This window comes from Aspergillus alliaceus (genome assembly GCF_009176365.1).
Source record: "Aspergillus alliaceus strain CBS 536.65 unplaced genomic scaffold BDW43scaffold_39, whole genome shotgun sequence".
NCBI lineage: Eukaryota > Fungi > Ascomycota > Eurotiomycetes > Eurotiales > Aspergillaceae > Aspergillus > Aspergillus alliaceus.
Window position 1 is genome coordinate 321,101 of NW_022474722.1, and position 13,549 is coordinate 334,649.

The 13,549-nt window shown below is 48.2% G+C and overlaps 6 protein-coding genes across 6 annotated transcripts; 1 reads left to right on the forward strand and 5 right to left on the reverse strand.

Moving 5' to 3' along the window:
• Nucleotides 1-682: 682 nt before the first annotated feature.
• On the reverse strand, nucleotides 683-1,731 carry BDW43DRAFT_149146 (FKBP-type peptidyl-prolyl cis-trans isomerase). Its single transcript, XM_032038418.1, has 6 exons — nucleotides 1,419-1,731; nucleotides 1,294-1,358; nucleotides 1,123-1,183; nucleotides 1,039-1,059; nucleotides 929-970; nucleotides 683-859 (listed from the first exon to the last, which is right to left on the reverse strand). The coding sequence occupies exons 1-6, from the start codon at nucleotides 1,544-1,546 to the stop codon at nucleotides 820-822; spliced, it is 357 nt and encodes a 118-aa protein (XP_031897706.1). The 5' UTR covers nucleotides 1,547-1,731; the 3' UTR covers nucleotides 683-819.
• A 1,218-nt stretch (nucleotides 1,732-2,949) lies between these two features.
• On the forward strand, nucleotides 2,950-3,742 carry BDW43DRAFT_284178 (uncharacterized protein). The gene is made up of 2 exons (XM_032042835.1): nucleotides 2,950-3,006; nucleotides 3,093-3,742. The coding sequence occupies exons 1-2, from the start codon at nucleotides 2,995-2,997 to the stop codon at nucleotides 3,453-3,455; spliced, it is 375 nt and encodes a 124-aa protein (XP_031897707.1). The 5' UTR covers nucleotides 2,950-2,994; the 3' UTR covers nucleotides 3,456-3,742.
• BDW43DRAFT_284180 (glutathione S-transferase) lies at nucleotides 3,719-4,907 on the reverse strand. The gene is made up of 2 exons (XM_032042836.1): nucleotides 4,187-4,907; nucleotides 3,719-4,099 (listed from the first exon to the last, which is right to left on the reverse strand). Exons 1-2 carry the CDS (start codon nucleotides 4,745-4,747, stop codon nucleotides 3,902-3,904), a joined length of 759 nt encoding a protein of 252 aa, XP_031897708.1. The 5' UTR covers nucleotides 4,748-4,907; the 3' UTR covers nucleotides 3,719-3,901.
• Nucleotides 4,908-5,044: 137 nt separating this feature from the next.
• On the reverse strand, nucleotides 5,045-6,107 carry BDW43DRAFT_149206 (putative urea hydro-lyase/cyanamide hydratase). Its single transcript, XM_032038419.1, has 2 exons — nucleotides 5,463-6,107; nucleotides 5,045-5,383 (listed from the first exon to the last, which is right to left on the reverse strand). Exons 1-2 carry the CDS (start codon nucleotides 5,986-5,988, stop codon nucleotides 5,160-5,162), a joined length of 750 nt encoding a protein of 249 aa, XP_031897709.1. The 5' UTR covers nucleotides 5,989-6,107; the 3' UTR covers nucleotides 5,045-5,159.
• Nucleotides 6,108-6,290: 183 nt separating this feature from the next.
• BDW43DRAFT_284184 (cytochrome P450) lies at nucleotides 6,291-8,079 on the reverse strand. Its single transcript, XM_032042837.1, has 2 exons — nucleotides 7,771-8,079; nucleotides 6,291-7,723 (listed from the first exon to the last, which is right to left on the reverse strand). Exons 1-2 carry the CDS (start codon nucleotides 8,050-8,052, stop codon nucleotides 6,482-6,484), a joined length of 1,524 nt encoding a protein of 507 aa, XP_031897710.1. The 5' UTR covers nucleotides 8,053-8,079; the 3' UTR covers nucleotides 6,291-6,481.
• Nucleotides 8,080-11,546: 3,467 nt separating this feature from the next.
• Nucleotides 11,547-13,386, reverse strand: BDW43DRAFT_149216 (Zn(II)2Cys6 transcription factor). Its single transcript, XM_032038420.1, has 2 exons — nucleotides 12,622-13,386; nucleotides 11,547-12,559 (listed from the first exon to the last, which is right to left on the reverse strand). Exons 1-2 carry the CDS (start codon nucleotides 13,356-13,358, stop codon nucleotides 11,719-11,721), a joined length of 1,578 nt encoding a protein of 525 aa, XP_031897711.1. The 5' UTR covers nucleotides 13,359-13,386; the 3' UTR covers nucleotides 11,547-11,718.
• Nucleotides 13,387-13,549: the final 163 nt, after the last annotated feature.

Here is a 13,549-nt window from a genome sequence, read left to right on the forward strand (position 1 = left end):
GGCCTTCGGGATATGGAAGTTAATCAGCAAGGCAACAATGTTTCAGATCAGATTTGATATTCGGGGCCTGGCTATATTTGATTAGATACGCAATGCATCTTCTCTGTATACTGCTCTAGTTGGAGAGAACGGTGGTACATAATTAAGGACAGCACGCCACCCAATAGAGAGGAGCCAAATAGCGGGCTGCAAGCTTATTTCTGATGTAACATAGCTCCCATTGTAGGAATGGTCGGCAGTCACTTTGTTTTGTTACTATCTGGACTAACTAGTTTGATAGTACTCTAATTTCACAAGGACATTGCCGTTTCCCTTTATTAATTGATTTGGTGGTCTATATGAGACAAGAAGGGCTATCGACTGGGAGTAGGTAATGGCGTGGACAAAACTCAGTAGAAAGTTAAACTGTAACAATTGATTCATTTTACTGCAATCAGCCCATGATCTCCAATAGAAACAGCGTTGACTGTTCTTGAAAAACTCAACCAGTGTGCTGTAAGTGAATGTTGACGCAAGCGTCGCCATATTAGTCGTTGAGTTGGTCATACTACACACTATAGCAAGAGGCAAACAGGTCGCGAAGCTGGGTGCGGTAGGTTGTCGTACTAAGAGATAGAGGATATCTAGCGTAGTGCCTCTACGGTACGACTGACCTCGAACCTACTAGTACGACGATGCATACCAAAGGCGTCAACCCTACGCTAAGCATTCCCGGATCGCTAACGACAAGGATCACTAGATCCACTTGGTCACATTCATCTATAGAAAAGTCACAATGGCCACACTTGAGTCAGTTCATTTAACGTAATCAACTACCGCTTAGATGCTCTTGCCGTTGATGGAGATAAGCTTGACCTCGCTATTTCATAAAGTGTTAGCCTCGCTTCCCGGGCAAGTATCCATCAGGATAGATAGACACGAGACTTACAAGAGAAGGGTAGCATTGGGAGGGATCAGGCCGGGGAAACCCCTACTTCTGTTAGTATCCCCGATAAAAGCAGAATAATTTACCGACTCAGCCATTGGGGGGGAACATACTGTGGGCCGTAAGCGTAGTCGCTGAGTTCATGGTTAGTCATGGTACAATGTGACATCATAGATCGAACTGATATCAAGACTCACCCGGTGATGGTCAACAGGGCCTTCTCTCCCAAGCTCAGCTGGGGGACGCCCTCATCCCAACCTATTCAATCCTTTAGTAAATATCCACGGAAAATGGAAGGGCAAAAAAAAGGAGTGGAAGGGCAAGAGAAAAGTAGCACAAGGCAATGAAGAATAGCAAGGAAAGCTAACCTTGGATAACTTTGCCAGTGCCAATGGCCACCTTCAGGGGACCCCGAGTGGCGGAGCTATCGAACCTGTTGCACCCGGTTAATTAATCATCCTACATGTAGGAGCCCAGCCAGGGTCAGACATACTGATCTCCCTTGTTCTCGGGCTTGTTGGGGTTGAACAGCCATCCGGTGTAGTGGATGGCGACGTTGTCCTTCACCTGAGGGAAGTCAACACCGTTACCGGGTTCAAGAGTTTGCTTAGTGACGCCCATTTTGAGATATCCGAGATATCTGATCTGATAATCAATAATAGAGATGATTAAGGGAAGAAGGGAAGAAGAGAGAGTCCGAGGGAAAGGAAATCGAGAAAGAGGGGCAATTTTTATAGGAGCGAAGTGGGGCACATGGTATTGGCTCAGTATTCAGTGTGTTATTTTCGTTTAGGGTGCGGGTTTTCTCGGTTGCCGCGGTGTATCTATGTGTTTCCTTCGATATAGTTTCCAGTCTTATTGACTGGGTGTGGTCTTTAGCCTTCGCACGGACGAGCCATTTGGTTATTTGGTTGGATCATCTCATATTGGCTTTTCTTGCTCATTTTCTGTGGGAATCGCGCGTCTTTCCTTTCTTGGCGTGGGATGTTACCTTGATTCTTCTTCTAGCCAATCGTACCACTACTACGTCAATGGAACCTCTTCTATATATAATAGAAAGAAATAATTGGACAGGAAATTCTAGATCTTCAAGTTAGGTTTAATAATGTGTGTTGTTTGAATCCTTCAACCGCCCAAACCAGGTTTTCGAGGGGTAGTCACATGGGGATGAAACCCTCAAGCCTTATCGATAACGGGGCGCTATGCAATATTTATGAACATATATAGACACAGACGACATAGTAATTAACAAAACACGCTGTAGAATTAAATATGACAAGCTATTTGCAGATGACACTCCGGCAGCTAGAACAGTTGGAATAATTATTAGCAGCCCAGGGACATGGTATCAGCGCTGGAGTCTCCATACTCCCCACAAATGATATATATTCCGCGGTGCCTGCTGCTCCACTTTTCATGCTCCAGACGCAACATCAAGATTCTTGACAGGGGCTCCTAGAACTACATTTAGTCAAAGTCAATTATTACGGATAGTTAACGCTGCGGCTCTTTAAACCGACTGCCTTTACTCAGCAGGAACTACAAGTACTGTTTATAGTATTAACAGTATCACACAATCACCAACGAAAACACAGGCCATTTAGATAATGAACCATTCCTCGAGCACGAAATCACCTTCCCATACTATGTCACCACATATTTCGTCCGCTGAAAGCCGAGGGATCCCCCTAAAGTCTCCCACCTAGGCACTTGACGATGCCGTTAACGACACTGCCCGGCTAGACTCATTGAATGTGTCATTTTCGCTACACAACAAACAGAAGGACGAAGATCATATGAGCATTCCCCTAAGGATGGTAGCCCTTGCAGATCAACAAAGACCAACAAACGCCTTATGACGGGGCCTGGGCCCTGTAATCAAGATTCAATCCAAGCCAGGCTGAGTCAAGCCCGTGGATCCCGCTTCGCCTCAGCCTCATTGAGTGGGCCTCACTTCACTCAGCCCCCACCTACAGCCTCATTGAGAGCAATAAATATATTAACACTCCGTTGTATTGACATCCATTCACATCCACCAGGCATCAAGCTATAGCAATATTATATCCGAAATGCCCTGCAGAGTAAGCACTATCCAAGAGATTTGACCATACAGCCAGCTTCCGTCTATTGCTAACCTAGTGCAAAGAGCTAACGCAATATCATCTAGGTTCTCCCCGACTTCGTGAAAGAGTTGAAGCGCGATCCCACTGGTAAGGGATTTCTTCACCTCGGCAAGGATGGCGTATTGCGAACTGCCTCGAGTGAATACGAGGTCGTGGACGCGCGCGGTCTGACTCCTGAGCAGATCAAGACCCTTCTGGATATTTTGCCCTTTGAGGAGGACCAGAGAAGGGAGCTTCAGGATGTGGATGGTTCGCTGGTGACGAGTCATGAGGCGTTGTTTCATCCGGCACCGGGGATACTGCCGGACAAACCTACAGAGGAGGAGGCTGTGCAGAGGCGGAAGTTGATAGAGCAGCAGCGGGAGAAGTATTTAAGGGCGAGAGGCAAGGATTCCTCAGAGAGTTGATCTAGTCAGGGTTGTGCCGATGCGAGGGACTCACGTCGAATGCGCAATAGCACATTGGATTCCGTGGGGGCCTGTGCTGGTTGTGTTCTGATATAAGCAAAGAAATGTATCCTCTCTTATATTAAAGAACTACCCCCGGATATTACAGGAGTCCTAGATTGAAGTAAGATATTGGAAGATACATACAAATTGAAAGTAGGACTTCCAGGCTAAATAGGTTACTGGATGAACTTATGATTAGATAATCATAGACTCGATGGTGGTTATACTGGTCATTCAACATTAAATTCCCTGCTATGCAAATATTTCCAGCAACAGTGCTATGCTAATTTTTGTACGTTTGGTCCACTGTTGTGCCAGCAAAATCCACAAAGCATCAACTAGTTCCAGCTATATAGATACCACCGTGAGCCCTGCAATCAAGCGGACCCTCTGGATATGAAAGTTTACTCCGCATCATCCAACTCCGGATAGTGTCGGTAGATTCCCTGCGAGTATTTCTGTCTTCTTTCACTCGCAAGATACTCCTTGATCCGTGGCCGGTTCTTGACAGCTTCGTAAAGCTTAAAGACATTCGGATACTTACCAGACTTTTCCAATCGGGCAAGTGCTCGAGGAAATGCGAACTTAAGACCATCGACGCCCTTTGATGCGTTAGTATGACCTCGAGTCTAATATCTGACCTCATCAAACGCCTACTAGCGTCCGATCTCAAGAATGAATCCACATACCTGGAAAAGAACAAGATCCGCATACGTCAAACTCTCCCCATACAGCCACGGCTGGCCTTTCGCTGCCTGGGGCTCCAAAACCCGCTCGAAATAGGAGAAGTACTTCGGCAGCCGATTGTTCCGATACGACTCTGCTCTCTTCTTACTCTCCTCCATCTGGTCCTCGTAGTAGAGCTCCGAGGCAACGGGATGATGAGTATCGTGGGCCTCATTACTCAGTCCATCTAGCGCCGTGAGCGCCAGCGAGTTCACATGGTAAATGGCGTCGCCATCGGGCGTGAGGCCTAGGCGCGGGGCGAGATAGAGCAGGATGTTGGGTGTTTGGCTGATGCGAAGATCACCGTGCTTTAACATGGGTGGTGCGAACGGTGGAGGTCCGGACTCATCGCCTTTGAAGTTTTGGTCGATGAGGGAGAGAACGGTTTTCACCCCGCCTTCTTCATGAGCTGTGTCGGTGTAATTGGCGCCGGCTTCTTCTAATGCTAGTCGGATGAATTCTCCACGGCCTGGGATGCTGGGCCAGTAGATTAGGTGGTATGGGCCGTTTGAGTGTTGGGCCATTTTGATTGCTGTTTCTTGTTTGGTTGTGGGTGAAGGGGGAGGTGAGGTGGGTTTGAGATGGAGGTACGAGGTTGATGAAGGAGGACAATATATAGAGAGCGGGGACTTGCTGACTCACATGCGGGGAATGCATGAAGTCATGATATATCATATGATAAATGCTGACAAGAGATCAAAAGATGTCCTCGTATTCTACTTAATTTATCAAGAAGCAAATATTGCAGATACGAATGTGTGGGTCTAGCTTCAAACTTGTAATGTCTGGAGATTGGTGCATTGCACTAGTGTTCCACGGTCGTAGAAACTTAGGAATATAAAAGAGGCACTAGTTGATTAGGTCAACCGTAGCGTTGTAGATAGAAATGAAATACATGTAGAAATCGTCCCACCCTACTTCGTGAACTTGACATCCTTACAGACTGCTGGACTGTTCGTAGGGTGCCATCAGTTTATTGCCGAGAACCTTGGATGGAAAGTCCTCCTCCCCTAGAGTCGTGGTATGCGCCCACGGCTTAAGCCCATTCTCTCGGCGAATAGTAGAAGCAAAGCAGTTGCTCCATTGCTTACGTGGGTAGCGCTGCGACACGTCTTCAATCGTCGATGAATGGACGATGTCAGCATAAGAGCCCGTGTTGTCTGTTTAGGTCAGTTTCAATCGCATCACGGACCCATAGGTATCAAGTCCCCACGGGGCCAAGGGTTCCTGAAAACATACCAAAGATCGTGGCTAATTGCAGCAATTGGCCCACTGCGGTGATCTTGCCTTCCTGACACAGGTCCTGATGCCGGATGATCGCCTCGGCGACGCTCTCCGCTTGGTCTCGGGGAGCTACCGCATTGGTGGACGACTCAGCACGATCCTGTAGGATATCCAAAGCAAGGAAGCCCCCGTAAAACTCAAAGCTCAACTTGGTCTTGTTCAGATTTTCCTCCGTGCTCCCAATGTCATGCAACAAGCAGCAGAGGTAGTAAGTCTCATCAGTAAAGGTCCAAGAAGGGAACACATGCCTCTTGATAGCAAGGCCATAGTGATACACGCGCAGAGAGTGGTTATACGTAGGCTCTGGCAGGTGTAACCGGGCGTACTCCTCGATGCGTTGCGCCAATGCAGTTTGGGGGACGGGTGTGTCCGTTACAGAAATATAGGGCGGTGGAGTGGATGGCTTTGCCGCAGACAAGAGGGCTGTGGCGGAGGAGGCTACTGGAGTGAAGCCATATTGTGTCTCGGAATCCGAAGCCATATCGAAGTCCGTTCGGAAGTTTTTCGGATGTTCGAGTGAGAGTCGTGTTGGGTGCGTTGGCAACCAATATAGTTTGGGTTTGGAGGGAGTGATAATTTTTTTACACCTCTTAACAGCGATGTTGCACCTTTTTATGTTTCTAAGTTTCTTGAGCTGACAAATTCCACTTGGTGTGACTCGACGTCAGTAGCCATTCACGGTAAATTTTTGTATCCATGGTGGCTTGCGAATAGCATGGATGTATATGTTCATGGAGTCTGGACACCAGAAAATGGGATCCACTCCAATTTACTTCCCAGTTAGGATATTCCGAAGTGCGGACTATCATTTCTCCTCCATGACATCATGGTTGAACGTTGTTCTTCTGCTTATGTCATCCTATCTTCTTTGTCTCGAGTTTTGCATCTTTCTTCCCTATTTCCATGAAAACACATTCTAGAGCCCTAAGTAGCTAAATATAACCTGTAAGTATATGCCAGTTCTGGTTGTCCCACTATGCGCGCAACCGTGGGACGAAGTCACATATAAACTCTTCCTGCTGCACAAACCACGCATTCCTGGTCTTCCATGGCTTCCCATCATGTAGGTGAATCTCAAATTCGCGTAGTAGCTGGGGCACGATCTTATGCATCTCCACGAGAGAAATCGATTTGCCAATGCAAGATCGCGCCCCGGCACCGAAGTTGAAGAAGGCCTTTTCCATTTTCTTTAGCCTCTCGGGAGAGCTCTCCAGCCACCGTTCAGGAATGAAAGAGTCCGGCTGGGGAAAGGTAGCTGGGTCCCGATGGACAACCCATGGGTTGATACCAACTATCGTGCCAGCTGGAATATGTTGATCGCAGATTGACATCCCCTGCGGTGGAACCTCACGCTCCATAATTTGCCCAACAGACGGGTGCAAGCGCATGGCTTCTTTCATCACCGCGGCGAAGTACGGCAGATGTGTGATGGACTCCCGGTAGGAGATCGGGTTACTAAGCTTGCCTTCTCGATCCGCTGTGTCGATTTCTGCTTGCACCTTTGACATCGCCGTCGGGTGGTGGATGAGGTTATAGAAAATAGAGCGCAGCGCGATGGCGGTGGTGTCTGATCCAGCGAAGACGTTCGTGGACAGATGGACGATCATATCCCTCGTTGAGAGTCGCTCCGGGTCAGCTGTGTGGATTGCCATCCATCGAGACATCATATCCTTCCCACCACTCTCTTGATTCAGGTCGGACTTTTCAACCTCTGCGTCTCGCTGGAGGGCCATCCGATTATTGATTGCCTTCAAGGTGAATACCACCACCTGGTTCCACGACTCCATCTGGGGAAGTAGTATAGGAAACAGAGGATTCCCAAGGAGAAACTTGTGGGCCTCAGGAATCTGCCCACAGATCGAAGCATACGTAAGCATTCCTCGGATGGCCTCGATCATATTATCTACATCTTGTCCCTGTTCTAGGAACCCCAGCTTCTGGGCGAATGTTATCTCGCCGACGACGTCAAACGCATAGTATTGCAACCACATCCCGAAATCGATCGGCGTCTTCGTCTGCGCCAACCTTTGGATCTGAGACTGAAAGATCTCGGTGCAGGAGTCGATGGCCGACTCCATTTCCAGGATTGAGCCTAGGCTGTACGCACTAGCGATCGGGCGTTTCTGCTCACGATGGAATAGCTCATCGCGCGTGGAAAAGAGATTCGTTTGGGGTGCTTTACCCCATGATATTGACTGGATCGGGAAGAATGCCGTCTGGAGCGATTAGCCTATAGGAGGAAGTTGCCAGCGAAGTAGTATACTTTATTAAACCCTTTATTGAACCCATATATAATGGGAATAGCCTTGGGATCGCTCACTGAAATATGCCTGGGACCGATGCGAACCAAAGGACCGTACTTGCGGTGCAGGTTAATCTCGGTATGGTGATTATCGCCCTTCCACACGTCGTATAGCTTCCATAGTCGTGTATAGGCTGCCAGTGAGGGACCGGGAATCCCAGATAGCCGGAATCGGTTCGTGATCAGACGGACAAGAATCAATCCTGTAATCAATAAAAGGGTAGCAATCTTGATGTCAAACATTGTTGTACTAGGTGCACTCGAGCAACGCCCAATGGTAACAGTAGTAAGGAAGTTCAGTCGAGCAAGAGTCACCCAGTTATTAATAATTCTAATCACATGCACACTACGTTTCGCGACCTCTAGCCTCCACTCCTTAAGAGCAGCGTATATCGACTGGGGTGTAGGTGATTACATTTGCGTAACCCCACATCAAAGTCGCGCGGTACACTGTTGGCCACAGACGGCGGGTCTGCACCCTGGCTAGTGTAGGGCTTCCAACCAATCGAATGGTCGGGAATGACTGGACATCTTCTAGGGCATGGAGCTGGTGTCGCCTATCTCGTGAAGCATGGTTTCAAGCCAATGTCACTTTAGCTGTGGAGTGGGCCGCTGTCTAGAAGCTCCGAACCTGACGAAAAGACCACTGCAGACTTGGTCACGGACCCAACATTCTCGACCACTTAGATGTCCCAGATCAGCTGTGGACCAAATGTTGATCAAACCATATAAAATGAATAGGAAAGCGGGGTATGCAAAAGAAAATACGATAGGGCAAGATTGGCTGCGGAATAACCGCGGGGGTAGAATCGACGACGACCCGAGAACCCTAATACTTTCTGTTGAAGTATCAGCTAAGTACTACCTGGTACCCCGCAGTCAGATCCTGGTTAATAGCCCATAGAATAAGAATAAGCTCGTATTCTTATCCTCAGCATTGCACTTTAGTTCAGCTAGAATTCCTCTCATCGGTTCACCTGAGGTTTTCTTTTGCTTTAGATCATGGCTGGAAGGGTATAGATATAGGTTAACCCTCATGTACTCTTATCGATCTGATAAATTGGCAGAGAAGTCTAAAGGGCCGAATTTGATTAATATCTTGACTTGAAAGGTGCAAACGCACTATTGACAGGAGATGAAATGAGACTCGAATTCAAAATCTGTTGCAAATGCCTACACATCCCTACGAGACAGGACCATGTAGGTAGACCACTGCCTCAACTCTTAAATCTTCAAGGCAGTCTCATTTCATCCTTTGCGGTACTTAGTCGATGTGGATTTACTCTTCAGCATAAGACGTTATATGGAAACAAACGTGGAAGCCTGTAAGTTGAAAGGGACTGAATAAATGCGAGAGCGAGGCTGATGATTAAGGAGTAGTGACCTCTCACAAATTTCCATATGGAGCTTACTTTAGATATTGTACACTTGGAAGTTATAGTCAGTGATAATTTTGTGTGCGGTATAACAACTACGAGTAGAGCCTTGCAGATGAGGGTATATTTAGGTCTAGTAGATGAGCATTTCAATCTCTACTTATACCTTGACAATAATGTAGAATCCTGTAACCCTATGGACCCAACTTAAAGAAGAATATTTAAATGCAGCTTCTAGTAGGTGTGATGGTAAGCATGATTCACATGATGTTAGTGATTTAGTACGAATATTTTCCAGTTCGCCAAAGATGATTAATCAACCATATATAGAAGCTGCTTATTAGCAAGGACTCTTGTTGTAGAAAGGGGCATAGTTCAGGAATTTTACAGGTCACTTTGGCCTTCCAGGTTAAACATATGCACGATACAATAGAAAAGAACTGTTAATAAGCTTCATGGCATGGCCTTTCTTTTTATTTCCACTGCGCAGCAAGGCTGAGAGCCTCTTGTTGACTCCCAACCCCCTCCAAATTGGTCATCTTCAAGAACACCGAGAAGTCTGATAGGAGAGAGATTTGAATTAGCAAATGGTAATCGGCAATGTATTGTCTCGTGCGCGTCAATCCCTTTACCGACTGCGCTTCATCCTACTGCACTGGCCTGTCGAGCGATGTAAGGTGTGTACGCGCGACTATTGTCGCTCTCTAGTAATAATGTAGGTGAGTGGATGCCCAAAGGTCGGCAAGCACCATTGGATGTATAATTTGCATAATTGCGACCCAACGCCATATCGTACATTTAACTAGTGTTGGTCGATACGCACAACGTCGGCTTCTTTGGAGTTGTTTACCTTGGATGGTATATGCCGTCTCCTCGTGACATCTGTCACTAATCTAATCATAACGTCGATAGCTAAATCTAAAATATAACATTTCCCGTCTCAAAGAAGTACCAGCTGGTTGTAGCCTCTGCCCACACTATTGCCAAGATAGCGCACTGGCTTAATGAATCCGTTGGAGGCCATTCAGTGTGCTGTGTACCTGGCAAGGTAATATTACCTTCGCGTGTGCTGGATATTAGCCCTAGCAGTGATGATTTTCCAACGGTGAGACTACATGTAACGGATGCCCAACATCAATGAAGATATACTTGCTTGAGCTGCTGCTGGGGCGGAATGGAAAGTGTCTGTCAGCTAACAGCGAGGAACCGACCGCAACTGACGGAGGGCATATCATGGGACTTCCTCCCTCTGCCTTATTAACAAGTGATCATTATCTCCGGGCGACTTAACATCAGATATATATGGATCGACGCTCTATGTATTATGCAGGATGCTGAGCAAGACTGGCCCGGATTATTTTGTCAGCCACAGGGTCCCCAAATCCAAACAACGTCCTATACTTAACGCTGAATGACGTGCACGGGGCAAGGAGGCATATCCCTCCTTCAGCGCAAAACGACCCTTCAGGAACACCAAGCTGCAGATCTTTACGCGGTTACATATGTCCTCTATACTACGTGGCTTTCTCTACCAACCTCATACTCGTTATTTACGCGCGCATGGGCTTATCAGGAGCGTTTGCTCTCACGTCGCGTTCTCCACTTCACGAAGCAAGAGCTCGTCTGGGAATCTAATAAGCATATCTTACGTCAGTGTGGTCACCTCAACAGTGATGCCAGTGGAACGAAAATTCCCTATCGTGATTTTTCCTAGTCTACAAAGTTCGAAACATACTGGACGAATGTCATCGAACAATATAGCATACGTTTCTTAGCGCATGACAGCGATAGGTTACCCCAACCAGCAGGGATTGCGAAGCGCTTGCATGAGTTAAAGGGAGGCGATATATACTTGGCAAGTTTATCGTATCGCAATCTCTTCAGCGATCTGCTATGGTTTTCGAGGAGGTGCCGACACAGATCATCATCTTGGCGAGCGGCTTCCTGGTCTTGGGCATCCGTTGGTTCAGATGTAGGTGTCTCTCAGGGGTGCTTCACTCCCAGATTTTCTTTAGAGAGTTATAGCCGCGCACGCGCTGACCGAAATGATGAAAGTTGGATTGGTCAACTACGTTCCGCCTCATTGACCGTTCAGGAACGTTTGACCCCTGTGCACCTAGCACACACATTCCGGGGGAGAAGTTAGCATACTATCGAATCGGCCCTTTGTGCCAGACTATGATACCACACATGAGGGCCGAGGTTTCGGTCCAGATGGCGAAATACTCTACCTTCATAAGCACAGAACATAATTATTACGATGGGTTCTTTTGCCTTCGCCTTATTAGTGAGGAACGTCAAACCTACGAGAGAGTGGCTATGCAGATATCTGTAGTGGTAATGAGAGGTCGCTTCTGCCGGAAGGCTTCGAGCTGTAAACATTGACCATCATATAAGTTTTCTAAGACGATGCGCCTACCTCGAAATTTGGCTTCTAACATACATTAGCACGCCGAATTATTTCAAAATAAACACTAAGCACTAGTACAAAATCACACTTAACACCTTATACGAAACATCCATAACCCTATCGTCAAACCCCAAATACGTCCTCAACCTCCGGCATCAAATCCCCTATCCGACTCATCCCCTCCCAATTCAAATCCCTCTCCCCATTGTTCAACTCATCCAAGCCCTTCTCATCTAACTCCTTCATTTCCATCTCCTCACTACCATCTCCCCCTTCTATCTCCCCAACATGCCTCCTAATATCCCCCACCATCCCGGGCAAAGTATTCCCCACCTTCCCCAAAAGCAGCGTCCAAAACCTCCCCCGTCCCCCATGCAACCCATGCACCAACCCACACAAATGCTTCAAATAATCCCTCGGCCCCATCTCAAACCCCGAAGACCTCAACCCAGCCGCCGACAAACACCCCATCACATCCGTCAATGTACACGCCACCTCGAAGATCTTCTCAATAAGCCCAATACCATGCGTCTCCATGCTCGAGCGAGACAGCTTCCACGTCGCCAGGGACAGGTCGCGGGCGATTTGCAGCGGATACCGGAAGTCGAGGCTCGGATGGGATGGTGTGCTGGATAGGAAGCCTGCGCTGGTGGCAAGTTGCCAGATCATGGTGCGGAGCCATTGTTGGGAGACGCGGAGGTCGGCGAGGAGGATGTCGGGGAGGGCGAGGTCTGGTGGCACGGAGTTTTGGAGGTGGGTTGAGAGGTTGATGAGGGTTTCCTTGGTGCAGATTGGTAGGGTGCCTGTCCAGTGGGAGAGGAAGGTTGAGTCGAAGGGGCGGTAGAGGTCGACTAGGTGGCGGAAGCCAAGGGTGAAGGGGTCGGGTGAGAGGATTGTGTCTAGGGTTGGGCTGGTTGGGGTGATTTGCAGGGTTATGGGGCGGCGGCGGCGGATTGCGTGAGCGCTGGGGTTGAGGTTAGTAGTTATCTGAGTAGGGTATTGGGGACCGGGGAGGGTGGAACGAACCGTTCGGAGATTAGGAGGAGCCAGAATAGTTTCCTGGAGAAGGAAGGGTGGTCCTCGTCTGCGGACTGGTCTAGCACGTCGGCTGTATAGAATGTTGTCGTCTCCCGGAGGAAGTAGTAGGCCTGACGCTGGTTCCCGCAGCCTATATGGCATCCGTATAGGAGGTATGCGATGGTAATACCGAGTCGAATAGGCGCCGTAAATGGGTCTAAATGACGGCGAGCGGCCATAGCTTCGTCTAGCAGCGCACGCCCAGTTTCCGGGGCGATATTCTGATGACAGGAAAGATATCCCGTTTGGGTCAGGACGAAGGCGCAAAATGCCACTACGAGACAATGTGCATGCGGACACTCGTCCATCCGATCAACCTGCGCCTGGAACGCATCGGGATGCAGGATTGGCACTGTCCCTAGCATGCGTGAATAGAAATATGCCGCGCAACTGTGGACTAATGCTGCGTTCAATAGACTGGGCAGTTTGACGTCTCCCAGCGATGTGCTACTAGGGCTTTCAAGTGATGGTGCATTAGAAGGTGACTGTGCCTCCTCGCTCTCGTTTGTCCGCAGCTCATACAATATGTTGGCCGATCGACCCTGGCGTCCTTTTTTGCGCCGCGCCCCGGATGACCGACATTCTAGTCCCATTGATCGGCAGGGACTGCATGGTCGGTGAGATGTACATTTTATCTTACGGCGACGACAAGCATCGCAGGCTTGAGGCAGGGTTTCTCGTGGCATAGGTCTGGGATTCTTATGCAGTGGTTAGCGGGAGAGGAGGGCAAGTTGAAGGGTCATCGTGCCAAGAGATGGGGCCTCGGCAATTGATTCGGAATGGGGGCAAAGTATGGATCATAGTAAGTTGTCTATTATCCTCTGATATATTAAGTTATTGCTTGAGCTGTGTTAAAAATTTAATATATTGTCCATAT